The sequence below is a fragment of the Phoxinus phoxinus genome (genome assembly GCF_949152265.1).
Source record: "Phoxinus phoxinus genome assembly, chromosome: 1".
NCBI classification, from domain to species: Eukaryota; Metazoa; Chordata; class Actinopteri; order Cypriniformes; family Leuciscidae; genus Phoxinus; species Phoxinus phoxinus.
Window position 1 is genome coordinate 15,133,174 of NC_136876.1, and position 14,139 is coordinate 15,147,312.

The window sequence follows — 14,139 nt, forward strand, 5'->3', positions numbered from 1 at the left end:
AGTTTTATCCACTTCTCAATCTGTTGGTCTATGGGCCCAGGGCTTCACTTGATCTACTTTGGGCAAACTAGTGGCCAGATATAGCTTAGTTTATTCAACTAGCTGAAAAAAAAGCGATTTTTTTTATTTTTATTTTTATCTGTGCAGAAAACTTGCATGCGTTTTTATTTCTAAAAATAAACCAATAATAAAAGCACGGCCCCTGCAGTGCTGACTGGTGTTGTGCCCGCCTCTCGCCTGTAGGTGGCAGCAGCGCGCGTGTGTTTGAGCTGCGCTGCTGTGACGGTCTCTACACAGAGGAAGAACTGCAGGTTCTGTTGAGTGATGTGATATCCGCCTTCCATCCTCTCACATACCAGAACATACTCCCTAAACACCCGCTTTAACCCTCCTCAACAATCAGCTTTTGTAATGAACACATTATAAGCCCGACGTCCCAGCGGTCCATGGTTGCCCTACTGTCAGGGTTAGTTTGGTAAGTGCCGTGATGTCTAGAGGATGCTAACATGCTAACTCACATTACTGTTAGCTGCTTTAGCTTCAGACTATGAATAGAAACATGTCAGACTGGGTTAATCCTGAAACTTAAACGCATAGAACTGATTTTTCAGTGGTCGGTTTAATTAATTGAGTTTAGTTCATCCTTTAAGTTAGTCAGATAACGGTAAACAAGGCAGAACCATTTTTTCTTTTGGTTGAATGAAACCAGTTTAGTATAGAAGTATGATTTCATCCCAAATTAAAATATCGCTTGTATATTACATTTGCTTTAAGTGTATTTTCTTCTTCCCATCTCAGTTGTGATTACTGTTTGAGAAAGACGACCTAGATCTCATAGAAACGTCAATTTCGTCTTGGAGAAACAGTTTCTATGACTTTTCCATTACTTGAATTGTTGGAAATATGAATGCACATGAAAACAATTATGTATTTAATGCATGTAAGTATTGTGAGAATCAGTCTTGATGTGTGATTGTATCGGTGCAACCTTGAGTTCCCACAGTCATAGAAAATAAATACCAGGAAATATCAGGGTATTTAGAAGCTATAGAAATTACATTTATAGTTATGCATAAAATCAAGTAAAAAATAAAATACTAACATTCCTAAGACTTTTGCACAGTACTGTATGTTTTTAATGTACGTAAATACGTTTTGTGTGAATCAGCCTTGCTGTAGGAATTCTAAATTAAAGGCTAGAAAAGTCATAGAAATTACATTGACATTTATTCATCAAATAATAATATTAGTAGTTTTAAATTAAGTTGCATTTTTTTATTTGCTTGTATATTACATTTGCTACAAATTAGGGCTGCACAATATTTTAAATAGTTAAATAGTTCGATACGTGATACGATAATGCTTTACGTTCTTAAAATCTATTTACATTTTATTTAAATATATATTTAAAAACTGAAATGATATCTGGGAAAAGAAAGCATCACTACAACTGCAGCAGTGTTTTAGCATTACGTAAACACAAGTCTGACAACGTCATTTTAACATGAAATATAATGATTTATTTTTGTTGTTTAAATGTGTCTTTGTTATTAAAAACAAATAGGCAAATAAACAGTGCTTTGTGTTTTTCAGGTTGACCTACATTAGATTTAATAGAAGCATTCAAGTAAGAAACAATTCAGAAACTGAATAATCAAATGTAAAAAAAAATTAAACTGCATAGTCATCACATGAATTAAATATACATCGATTCATATTAAACCTAGAAAAGCAGTGAGTGATTTTCTCTCGATCTTTTGTTGTTTGACAGACAGCAGCAGGTTTACTGTATTAGGCTGCTGTCACTTTAAGTGTTTTCCACAGCTTAAATGCGCTTAACCTTTTTTTTTTTTTTTTTTACTTCAAGCAAGTCACGTGTAAGTAACATTCGCGTGCCCAGTCTATTCTCTGCTAAATGCGGTGACGTAAAACTTTTTTTTAACATGTTTTTGACGTAGCCTATTAAAATCATTATTCAAAATTTTGATAATCAAAATCACGCATATCGCGATATGTACATTTGTGATATTTCAATCATTTTTATATATATCTTGCAGCCCTACTACAATATCTTTTCTCCATTTCCATTTGTTTCTCTCTGTATCGCAGGTCTGGAGATTTCCTTTGAATGGGTTGAACTCAAGAGACTTTCTCCTTTGATTTGGGGACATAAAGAACGGCATTAAAGGTGGTTCACAGACCCCTTTGTGTTAAAACATTGTGTCTGTGCAATAAGCAAAGACAGCAGCACCCACCATGCCACTTGGATTGGGACGCAGAAAGAAGGCGTCTCCGCTGGTGGAGAACGAGGAGGCCGAGCCGATCCGGGCCGGACTGAACGTCCCAGGGTTGGATGGCCTGGACGGTGGCAGGGTCGGCCTGGGTGAAGGAGCTGCCCACGAGGGTTTACCACCGCCCCCCACCGGCCTGCGACCCCGCCTGATCTTCCACACCCAGCTGGCCCACGGCAGCCCCACGGGACGCATTGAGGGCTTCAGTAATGTGCGTGAGCTTTACGCCAAGATAGGAGAGGCCTTTGGGATTCTTCCAACAGAGGTGAGGAGCGTTTCGTCTGTGCTGGCTGGTAATGCTGACTAAATTAGGGATGAGTCACGATTTCTGAATATATTCGATTAGTTGATTTAATTATAGAATATCGAATTGTTTGTGCGATTATGGTCTAAAAAAAAATCCCCATGTTTTCGGTGCTGATCTGGTGTTGACGCAGAGGGTGCCAATGACGCACCAAAAAGCTGTCACAAAGAACCGGCAAAAGTAATGATTATGAATGTGTCAAATATAGCAAGGAGACATTTTAATTGTTTATTATAGAAACTAGGGGTGTAACAATATATCGTGCCACAATATATCGCAATACAAAAATGCAACAATACGTATCGTGGATAGTGACAATATGTATCGTGTATAGTTCACCCAAAATAGAAATTACTGTATAAGAAAAAAATCATGTTTTCAGAGTTTTAGTGTCAGTACTACATTAAACTACTATATAATGTTGATTATAATGTATAATAATGCAATGGTCAGCTTCAGAATCATGAATATTTTTATTCTGGTGTCACCATTGTCCTTGAATTACAAGCACCAAGTCCAAACCTGTTCATTTAAACCCACAATGTAATTTCAAAGTTAGCATTTTAATCAACAGTAAATTTTTTGTTAACCTTTTATCATATGTCTTGGGAGTATCGCAATAATATCGTATCGTGAGTTCAGTATCGTGATATATATCGAATCGTGAAATGAAGGTATCGTTACACCCCTAGAAACTAGTGTATTTTGCGTCAGTGTCGGCTGCAAAGATGATGCTGACTCGCCATTTTCGCAGAAGTGAACGCGCCTATAGAGAGAAATGCACATTTCATACGGATTACATAAGCAGAGAGTAGTCTGATTCTTTTCGTTTTGAATTGTTTTGTTTAAAAAGTAGACATTTAAGCTTTCTATAGATGTATTTCTCGTTAGGCTAGTAGCCTATACGCTGAGCTTCGGTTCATTTATGAGACGCGCTCCAGTTCACGAGCAATGCAAGTGATCGTGCCGGCGCCTCCGTGTCCTGATTATATTGTCTGCTATTGCTTCTTATTTATTAAACCCAGGCAACTGGTTGATGAAACATTGATTAAAATTAAGATACAATTTATACAAAACGAAATTCTATTTAAAGAAAGGCTTTTATACAAAACAAAACTTAATGAAGTGGTCAAAATCATGTCTGACCCACTCCATATGTCTCCCGGTATATTGCGCATCTTAGGATCCTTACTCATGCTGTTCACTTTTCATATAATAAACATAGATAAAAATAAAAAATAACAATATTTAAACATAAATATGAAACGAAATAAGTTTATACTATAACACGTATAGTAAAGTGCAGAGAAATTTAATGTTGGAGCGGGATTTGAGCGAACGCAGTTTTACCGGTGAGCATGTGGGGGAGGGGTGCGATTTTCGAATAATAATCTATTAATTCTCAGCGATCATCAAATATTATTTTTGCTTGAAATGCCAATCCCTAGACTAAATGCCTACATCCTTTCTCAGGTGATGTTTTGCACACTGAATACTCACAAAGTGGATATGGACAAACTTTTGGGTGGCCAGATCGGACTGGAGGACTTCATATTCGCTCACGTGAAGGGTCAGAGGAAAGAAGTGGAGGTGTTTAAAGGAGAGGATGCACTGGGGCTCACCATCACTGATAATGGAGCTGGCTATGCTTTCATTAAGGTGAGACAAATGATCTGGGCTTTTAACCCTCTGGTTCTCTTCGTGTGTCGGTCAAAAATTATTATTTTTATTTTAATGAAATGAATGTACTATATTTTAGTTTGATAATGTTTTTTATTAAATATTTAGTATTTTTAGGGGATTTTATGGTACTATATTATATTTACGCTGTATTTATAATCCATTTATTCAATTTTTGAGCATAAACCTGATAACTTAATTTCCAATTTAAACTGTGGTAAATCTTGAATGCTTTAGAGGGCAGATTTAAGTTTGATCTCTTTTCAAAGACGACACATGGCAGATTATTGCTGAAGTGAAAAAAGTTTTAAAAAGTGAACTTAAAAAAAGTTACAGAATTTTACGTGTATTGTTATGAAAAATGTGCAAAAATACTGTTAATTTTTTTTTTTTATGAAATGTATATGTTCAAAAACATGTTTTACTCCAAAACTGTGAGAAAATCAAAGCCATAAATCTAAACAAGTTCAAAATTTGAGCCTGATATCTCCAAAAAATGTGCTTTTTAGTAAGATTTTGCTTGGCCGCAGTACCAAACGTTTCCACTAGATGAAATTCGTGTCCCATTAATTTCCAATGCGAGGAACACAAGTGTGACAATTTTTTTCAGGACCATTTAACCTGTTCGAATCATGTGCATGTTTTTATTTGTGTTCACATAGTAAGTGCCAAAACTTTTACCAAGTTTCGTACCATTCCGATGAATAATAAAAAAAAATAAAAAATTTCGGAAAAATGACTGAAGAGCACCACAGGGTTTATGCAAGTAAGTTCATGTTTCTGATGTTTAAAACTAAAGTACTTTTCACTCTTGAAATAGTTAACTTTGGGTCATTCCGAAAGCCTGGGACACAACAAGCCGATGGTTGGGGCGTTTTTGAGCGTCATTCGGCTTAGTTTTTGGCTCTAGTCGGACGCCGTCAGTTTTTTTTTTTGTAATGCTGGTTGTTATAATACTTAAAGTCTATCATTCTAATGGGATGAATTCGATTTGAAGCTGTTGTAAATGAGCTGATATAAGCACACTTGTGATTGATTGCACATCAGTTAGATGCTATATCAGTACCAAAAATTGTGCCATTGCTCAACAACCATAAACTTCACAAATAACCTCTTAATAATAATAATCTTATCCTCATCTTGAGCAGTCATACCACCCAACCTTCTGAAATCATCTGATAATCATCGGTTTCCTTTGCAGAGAATAAGAGAAGGCAGTATTATTCATCAGATCCAGGTCATCAACGTTGGAGACATGATCGAGTCGATCAACGGACAGATACTCATCGGCTGTCGCCATTATGAGGTTGCCAAGATGCTGAAGGAACTGCCCAAAGGGAAAACCTTTGTCCTGAAGATGGTGGAGCCTATGAAGGCATTTGGTAAGAGTTTTTGAACACACTGTAGCTGACATTGATGGCCACAGTGAATTTGTTATGATGATTTTCACCTGTTTTTTTGTTTTTAGACATGATCAGTCAGCGGTCAGGAAGCAGGTCAGGCTCTGCACAGTTAGGAACGGGCAGAGGAACCCTCCGCCTGAGATCTAAAGGACCGGCCACCGTAGAGGAACTGGTGAGAGATTCCTTGCTCAGGGGTATAATGATCTCAGATCAGTTCACGGGTCACTAAACTGAGTCAACAAATATGAGTTAGCATTTGTATGCTTAGAAAGGTCATGGCGTTCTCTTACTGTCTTGCAATACGATACACATTACAATATATATTCCACAGGTTAATATATTGTAATGCATAACAATATAGTTATCAATCGATAATATATTCATCAATGCTGGGCAGTATTGATTGATCATTGGATTGATTAAAGTAAGAGAATGACCTAGATCTCATTGAATCTTCCTCATGAAGAAATGCCAATTTTACAGTTTACTGTCTCTAGTGCTTTACATTAAGATTTTTACATTTACATTTAGACTTTTTCTCAGGGTTTCTGCAGGTCTGAAAAACGTCTTAAACCCAGAAATTAAGGCATTGAAGTATTTTTGTCTTGTTTTTCAAAACTAATATCTAAACGTTCTTAAATCAACACACAATGACTATAGATGCAAAATTAAGATATGAAGTTTTCTGAGAAACTGATCAAAATTATGCGAGTTTACACTTGAAGCAAAAACAAATATTTGTCATTGGGGTATGAAAACTAGTTTTCCCCTTTGAATTGAACAGGCTCAGATAAATCTTGTCTTAATCATAAACTCACTTGATTTTTTTCCATATAATTTTGCCTTGATTTTAAAGGGTTAGTTCACCCAAAAATGAAATTTGTGTCAGTAGTTACTCACCCTCATGTTGTTCCAACCCCGTACGACTTTTGTTCATCTTCGAAACACAAATTAAGATATTTTTGATTAAATCTGAGAGCTGTCTCACTCCTCCATAGGCTGCTAGGCAATTCCATTCTACTATATGCTTAGTAAAAACATCGTTAAAATAGTCCAAGTGACTACAGTGGCTCAACCTTAACTTTATCAAGCGACGAGAATACTTTTTGTGCGCAAACAAACAAAAATAACGACTTTATTCAACTATTAATTTTCTTCCGTGTGGGCCTCTGATGTGAGTTCACGAGAGCGCCACGACGCATGCGCGAGAACTGAGAAGATGACGCTCACCATCATTTGATGGGAAAGTGTGAAAGGTAATACATTCACTTTGCGGCATTTTTAAGTTTTCTCGTTGGTTTTTCTCACGATTTGCATATCCAGGAAATGCACACTTTAGAACCATTTTAAACACGACATCGAGACCCATCTCAGTGAGACAGCTCTCAGATTTCATCAAAAATATCTTCATTTGTCCTCTGAAGATGAACAAAAGTCTTACGGGGTTGGAACAACATGAGAGTGAGTCATTACTGACAGAATTTTCATTTTTGGGTGACTCTTTACTTTAGACATTAGCACTGCAGTGTGATCAGAAGATACAGTAAAAGTTATGTCCATATTGATTGGGAGCAGAAGTATTCAAGCCTTAAGTTATTATTTGTAATATGAATTAAAAAGTGTCAGTAGGGAGTTGTATTCTGAAACTTTGATAGTGTTGCTAGTACAACTCATTGATTCTCTCTAGACTTTTACATATTGACATGTTGTTCCCTTCTCTTTATTCCTTACATTTTCTTTGGTCTTTAAAAAAGTTTTCATTACTCGAACTGTAGGAAATATGAATGCACATTACAAATATGTAATGTGCATTCTTATTTGTAATGTGCATTCATATTTCCAATTATTAATTTCCAATTCCCATTAAAAATATGTATTTTATGGATGTAAATAAATATTGTGAGAATCAGTATTTTAATTACATTCATGAACATATCAGGGAATTTTAAATTCAAGGCTAGAAAAGATCACACTGACTTTTATGCATAAAATTTTGTCAAAGATTTAAAAAATAATAATTAGAGGTGCATTTTTAGATTTACATTTTATTAGATGTTTCTTGTCATCAAATTATTATTAATGTTACAAAAATTTTCTTCACAATTTTTCTTTTCAAATGTGCAACGAAATGCTACAGTTATAATTTGACGCCATATATTCAGAAAAGCTTGCAACCACTAATGCAAAACATTACGGATTGGTTTATAGTTTAAGACTATTTATGCTATGCCATAGTGTTGTCGAAAATGTTGATTTTTTAATACGTATTAATACTGAAATGTCTGAAACGCTAAGCAAGATAATCTGTTGTGTTGCAGCCGTCAGCATTTGAAGAAAAGGCTATTGAGAAAGTGGATGATCTGCTGGAGAGCTACATGGGTATTCGAGACAGTGAACTTGGTATGTGTTCCAGTTTTTTTTGAGTAACCCCAGAGTGCAGTCTGGACGATGGGGCGGGGCGACACTTTGGGGCGGGGCTACACGTGTCGCTCCGCCCACCAACAATTTCATTGGTTTATAATACAGCAATCTTATTGGAGTAGGCACTTGAGGCATGAGCATGCGCATTCCTTTATGTACGAGTTTATGAATGATCTTCTACTACGCAGTTTGGCCGTAGGCTACTACGCATGGCGATTTCAGTAACGATCAATTAAATAATGCTTTTATTAACTTAATACGAGTTAAACAGTTAATACGACTTAAAGCTAGAGTTGGTAATGTTGGAGAGCTAGCCAGATTTGAAAGTGGCACATCTTCTAAGCTCCGCCCCCTCCTGTCAGTGCTCCGTCCAAAGCTACGCCCCCCCACAAACATGAACGCGCATCCACATTTGGAGTCAGCTGCATGTACCTACCAGTGATGCGCGGGTTGATCCAAAATGAGCGGGTGCCTGCGCCCGCGGTTACGAGTCATCCAAAAATATTTTTTATGATATTCGGGTCGCGGTCGGTCGGGTCGTTTACCTTTGTAATTTATATAGTACTAGACACAATGTTCTATGAAATACATAGGTCTACACTTTATTGTCTGAATGCGCGAGGATGATGCACGAGCAGTCTGCAGATGAAAGTGGGAAATCCTTATTTACCTGAATGTTGAGCGCGTTATTAACTTTTGAATAAAAGCTGACCCGGGACAAAATGCCCGATTTCCCAACGCGTTGAACTGAGCAATGCCATTGTGCCATTTTAATAGGCTACTTTTAAACGCATATAGCTCAGTAATGTCAGTTTTATGTAGCCTATTTGCTGAGAGGGGGCGGGATTTTTGTTGGGAAAGTCGGGGGAGAGACGCACACTTCGATTAGACTGGATAAACACATGCAGCATCTTAATTGTTAAGAAAATGAAACGAAATAAATGAATAAATCAAGCCTTTATTACAAAACACTAGGCTATATCATACAGCATTCTGAAAAATGCGCACCCCTAGTTCCTCCGTCTATGGCCCATGACGCGATGAGCATTTACTAGAGCTACTTTAAAAAACGCGGGTCGGGTACAATATTTTCTTTCTTTTTTTTTGCGGTCCGAGTTGCGGGCGGGTTAGTTGAAAACGTCGGTCGGGTGCGGGTTGTTTATACATTGACCCGCGCATCACTGCTGTGCACGCAGTGGTGCTCGGGCACGAGACATGAAGGCATCTGATTGGTTCTTTACATTCGCACCGAATGGCAGTGATTGGTCAGAGTTTTTACTGTCCTACAGCTGCTACAGAGGTCAGATTTGTTTCATTCCTTTTTCTGAACACATAATGTATTGACTACTATCAGAATGGAAGGACCATTTCACCCAGTATAAAAAAAAATGTTTCTGAACAGGATTACCAACCCTACCTTTAAAGGAACACTCCGACTTTTTGGGACTTTATCCTATTCAACTTATCCCCCAGAGTTAGATAAATCCATACATACCTTTTTCATCTCCGTGCGTGCTATAAGTCTGTTTGACGCACCCACCGCTAGCCTAGCTTAGCACAAAGACTGGATGTAAATGGTTGCAGCTAGCATACTAATCCAAATAAGTGACAAAATAACGCAAACATTTTCCTATTTACATGTTGTGATTTGTATAGTCACAGAGTGTACAAAAAACAAAGTCACATGAGACACAGACATATTTTAACCGTATAAATACTGGGAACTATATTCTCTGAAGGCGAAGCACTGCTACTTGGGCGGAGTGATAACTGCAGCACCTGAGACGCGCCGTGGTGAGGAGCAGAGAGTTCGTTCAGAGCGCGTCTCAGGTGCGCTGCGGTTATCACTCCGCCCTATATTCAGGGAATATAGTTCCCAGTATTTATACGGTTAAAATATGTCTGTGTTTCATGTGACTGTTTTTTGCACACTCTGTGACTATATAAATCACAACATGTAAATAGGAAAATGTTTGCGTTAGTTTGTCACTTATTTGGATTAGTATGCTAGCTGCAACCATTTACATCCAGTCTTTGTGCTAAGCTAGGCTAGCGGTGGGTGCGTCAAACAGACTTATAGCACACACGGAGATGAAAAAGGTATGTATGGATTTATCTAACTCTGGGGGATAAGTTGAATAGGCTAAAGTCCCAAAAAGTCGGAGTGTTCCTTTAATAAGTTAAATGAAGTTACTATACAACAAACAATCTCTTCAAGGCAGACCGCCGTGTAATATAGCCTATAGGCCTACGTGCTGCTAAATCTGGGGAACGAATTCTTAATTCGTGGCCACGATACCTAGGTCTATATCAAGTGAAGTCAAGTCAAAAAAAATTGTATAGCGCTCAATTCACATCGTTTTATAGCAGCTTTACAAAAAGTAATATAGGCCTAAGCATTAATATTGAGCAATTTCAGAGCTGGGCGATATAAAGAAATATGTTGCTGATATAAATCATACAATGTTTTAGATTTAGCTAAATTATATTTATTCATTTACCCAGCAGATAAGTCAATGGCACTTTAAGTGAGCAATGATCATGACTGCATTAAATTACTAGCATTGAAAGGAGAGATAGCGTATTAGGCTGATAGAAGACAATATTTTCCGAATGTCATGCAGGGCTGCGTTATTTTACATCAATCATTTATGCTTCTTCATTTTTCCATTAGGATTGGTGAATAAAAACAAACTCGGGATTTTACACTACTTAATGATAATTCACTGTATTTCAGTAAGACGCAGTTGCGAAAGTGACAAATAAGACAATAATAGGCTACCAAATAATACAAGTTTATTTGCACTTTGTGGCAAAAAAATGCAAGCATTGGAGAACAAATCTCGTTAAAAAAATCAACAAAAAACGGTCGTGCTTTAAATTTAAAAAATGTAAATTAAAAACTTAAAATCAACTGCTTGCGTTCGGGTTTGTCCGATGCCTTTCCTTTAATACATCGATTTATCATAATTTGCGTAAAATTTGAGCTGATCCACCAACCCTGATGGAAATATGAAAACAACTCTATTTTAAGTCGGCCTACACTGAGGTGCTGTCACCAAGCGTTCGTTTTTAAACAATAACTTTGTCTATTCTGTGTCTTAACAATAAAACATCAGCCAATAGATCTTAACTAAAATTACCACGGTAAACCGATAATAAGATACGATTAGAGTAAGCATTTAATATTTCTTTAATATGGACAAATCATTCACAAAAATAGTACATAAAGAATGCGCATACTCAGGCTTGAATCATCTAGGCCAATAAGATTGCTGTATTCAATTAAATTGGGCGTGGGCGGAGCGACACGTGTCACCCCGCCCCAAAGTGTCGCCCCGCCCCATCGTCCAGACTGCACTCTGGGGTACTACGGTTTTTTTTTGTACAGTTTTTCTTTGAGTATTGTTTCTAAATCACACGCTCGTTCACAGCTGCCACGATGGTGGAGCTCGGCAAGGACAAGAAGAACCCGGATGAGTTTGCTGAAGCTTTGGACGAGACTCTGGGAGATTTCGCGTTTCCCGACGAGTTTGTGTTCGATGTGTGGGGTGCCATAGGCGACGCTAAGGTCGGTCGCGTGTAATTCTAGAAACGGCAATTCTAGAAAACACACCTTTAGGAACACTATGAGATTTTATTTTTGTTCTTTTTGGGAGCGTACGCTGGGATGCTGGAAACGCTTGTATGTAGGCCTCTAACAGATGTTATCAAGACACTATGTTGAATGCATTTTTAATTGTATTCCGGTTTGACTAGGTTGAGCCTAGAACACACGTATGCGAAACGTCTTATTTAGCAGGATATCAAGCAAAAGAGACTCGTCGAATTTGCAAAGTGTTCGCTCCAGGGGCCATGTCTCGTATCCCTGGGAGCTTTCTCTGTTACATACTGTGACTTTCACTTGCACTGTGTTGCCCGACGCTGTATAAATCGCACGCTGCGGCGCAGATCTCAGACCACGCGGTGCAGAGATCGAGGCAATGCTGGTCTGCACTGGTGTGGATCTGACCCGTCCCGTGGCAGTATTACAGACCATTTGTCTTATCAACACTATAATGATTCCCTAAAGCATGTGCTGTCTTGTTATGTTCTCTTGTCCTCTCTTATATTAAGGATTTCAAGTGGCTTAGAAGTTGTTGCAATGAACTATTTCTAAATGGCCTCTAGTGCTTTACACTTCCAGTTCTGTGGCTTAGCTCTTATTTTAAAAGAGAAACGGGAGAGAAATAAAACATTGATTTTTATGTTAGTAGCGTGATCAACTATTGCCAAACATAAGGAAATCTTTTTCTTATTTTTTTTTCCTTTAAAAGCAGTATTAGTAAGTATCATGAAGTATTATAAATAGTATTTATCCTTTTCAGGATTGATAGAGGAATAAGGAAGGGATTCAAAGTTGGGCTGGGCGATACGACTCATTTCAAACGCGATTGCAGCCAAACGGATTCAAAATGTTTCAAGCTTAAAGTAAAATACAAATCAATCATGTTGTCCAGAGTGTTTTTCACGATTATGAACATAATGAAGATCGATATTTAATCATTTTCATCTTTATGCACAAATATAACCAGTATATAGTAATAAACGACTACATTTACCTACATATATTTTTATGCCACGAGGTTGTAAGTGAATTTTTTTTTATATTGGTAATGCTAATTAATCGTTTAATGTTGAATTGTTGAGAGTTTTGATGGGAGGAAAAATTATATTTCAATTGTTTTGAGTTCATTCGCAATGCTTTTGTTTTCACTGTCAAAGCATTTGTGTTCTCTTGCATTCTCCTGAGAAACTTTTTTTTTTTCTCGCAAAACTTTTGTGATGGAAAAATATGAGGCGGGAGAGAGAAAAAAACGATATTTCTAAACTATACTAACTTTTGCGATCAAACGCAAAGTTTCTCAGGGTAACGCAATAGGCGAAAGCAAAAGTGTTGCGATTTATCGCGAAATCATTGAAATATAATTTCCCTCCCATCTCATTTAGTTTCCTTCAAGTTTTGCAAGCGAACGCCAACCTTTTGTGACTCAGCGACTCTGTATGGTATGCGTAATGTTACACTGCCAGCACAATTATTGTGTGAGTATATTGTGAACATTTGATGTATATCGCCCAGCCCTAATGAAAAGTGAATATTAAAGCACTGATTGGAAGGTAGAGGCTGTGGATGGCATTGATTTGAGTGTATATAGTTTTGATGTGTTTACGGAAATTACACTACAGTAGCATTTTCCAAGATACTGACAATATGACCAAACACAGACATTGTACACTAAGCACATGAAGATTTATTAAGTTAGTTGAACTCAGAGATTATTATTATTATTATTACTCTTAACCAGGCTTGTTCAACACTGTAGTATTTCCACATCTGTAACTTCAGAGCATGTTGTAAATGTAAAGTACTGATTGTGTGATGGTTAAATCTCCAAACTGTATATATCTTCCTCTTTATTATTATTTAGCCAGGCGCCGTTTCTTATGGAGGGACATAAGTTAATGTTTAAAGGACCAGAGTAGAAAAAACAAACAAAAAAAACACATTACATGTTTAGGTGTTACTTTTCACTGTAAAGCTATCCGTGTAGCTTGAACACAGCGCTCTTGTGGTTGATTTACTTTGGACACTTTTTTTCATTCAATGCTTTTTGAACATATTTAGATATGTTGTTTTTTAAGAATGAATAGTTTACACTGATGTTGTAATGGTTCTGATGGTTTCATGTGACACTCAAACTGCATTCAAATGGCAATAATCTTATAAAAAAGTCTTATATGTTACATTTTTCTCCATTGACAGAAATGCTATTGCACCAAATTGTTATTTGTTACTGATTTCTCAACAGTATTAAAATAAACAAAACGATTTGTGTGATTTTGTTTTTGTGTTCTGGAAAGCAGGCGGTGTTTTTGTTTCTAACAGTTGTTCATTGAAACATTGGGTATGTTCTCCTTGGCTAAACAACCTCTCTCCAAGGGCATATTTCCATTCTTTACGTTTACATTACTAATGCGGCTGTATAGGGGAATGCACTGA

The 14,139-nt window shown here is 37.1% G+C and overlaps 1 protein-coding gene across 2 annotated transcripts; it reads left to right on the forward strand.

Annotated features, from left to right (window-relative positions):
* The first annotated feature begins 145 nt into the window (after positions 1-145).
* Positions 146-13,976, forward strand: gipc1 (GIPC PDZ domain containing family, member 1). 2 transcript variants are annotated; one of them, XM_079608313.1, is made up of 8 exons: positions 146-475; positions 799-940; positions 2,110-2,556; positions 4,069-4,254; positions 5,477-5,657; positions 5,744-5,850; positions 7,997-8,078; positions 11,534-13,976. In XM_079608313.1, the coding sequence occupies exons 3-8, from the start codon at positions 2,257-2,259 to the stop codon at positions 11,683-11,685; spliced, it is 1,008 nt and encodes a 335-aa protein (XP_079464439.1). In that variant the 5' UTR covers positions 146-475; positions 799-940; positions 2,110-2,256; the 3' UTR covers positions 11,686-13,976. The 2 variants fall into 2 exon arrangements, with proteins under 2 accessions (XP_079464439.1, XP_079464438.1); XM_079608312.1 differs by lacking the exon at positions 799-940.
* The last annotated feature ends 163 nt before the right edge of the window (positions 13,977-14,139 follow it).

Bases quoted from the DNA above. Each gene is read 5' to 3' on its own strand.
- gipc1 (XM_079608313.1), top strand. From the start codon at position 2,257: ATGCCACTTGGATTGGGACGCAGAAAGAAGGCGTCTCCGCTGGTGGAG. The intron at 4,255-5,476 runs GTGAGACAAATG...TTTCCTTTGCAG, and splicing joins CTGGCTATGCTTTCATTAAG to AGAATAAGAGAAGGCAGTAT. The intron at 8,079-11,533 runs GTATGTGTTCCA...GCTCGTTCACAG, and splicing joins TATTCGAGACAGTGAACTTG to CTGCCACGATGGTGGAGCTC.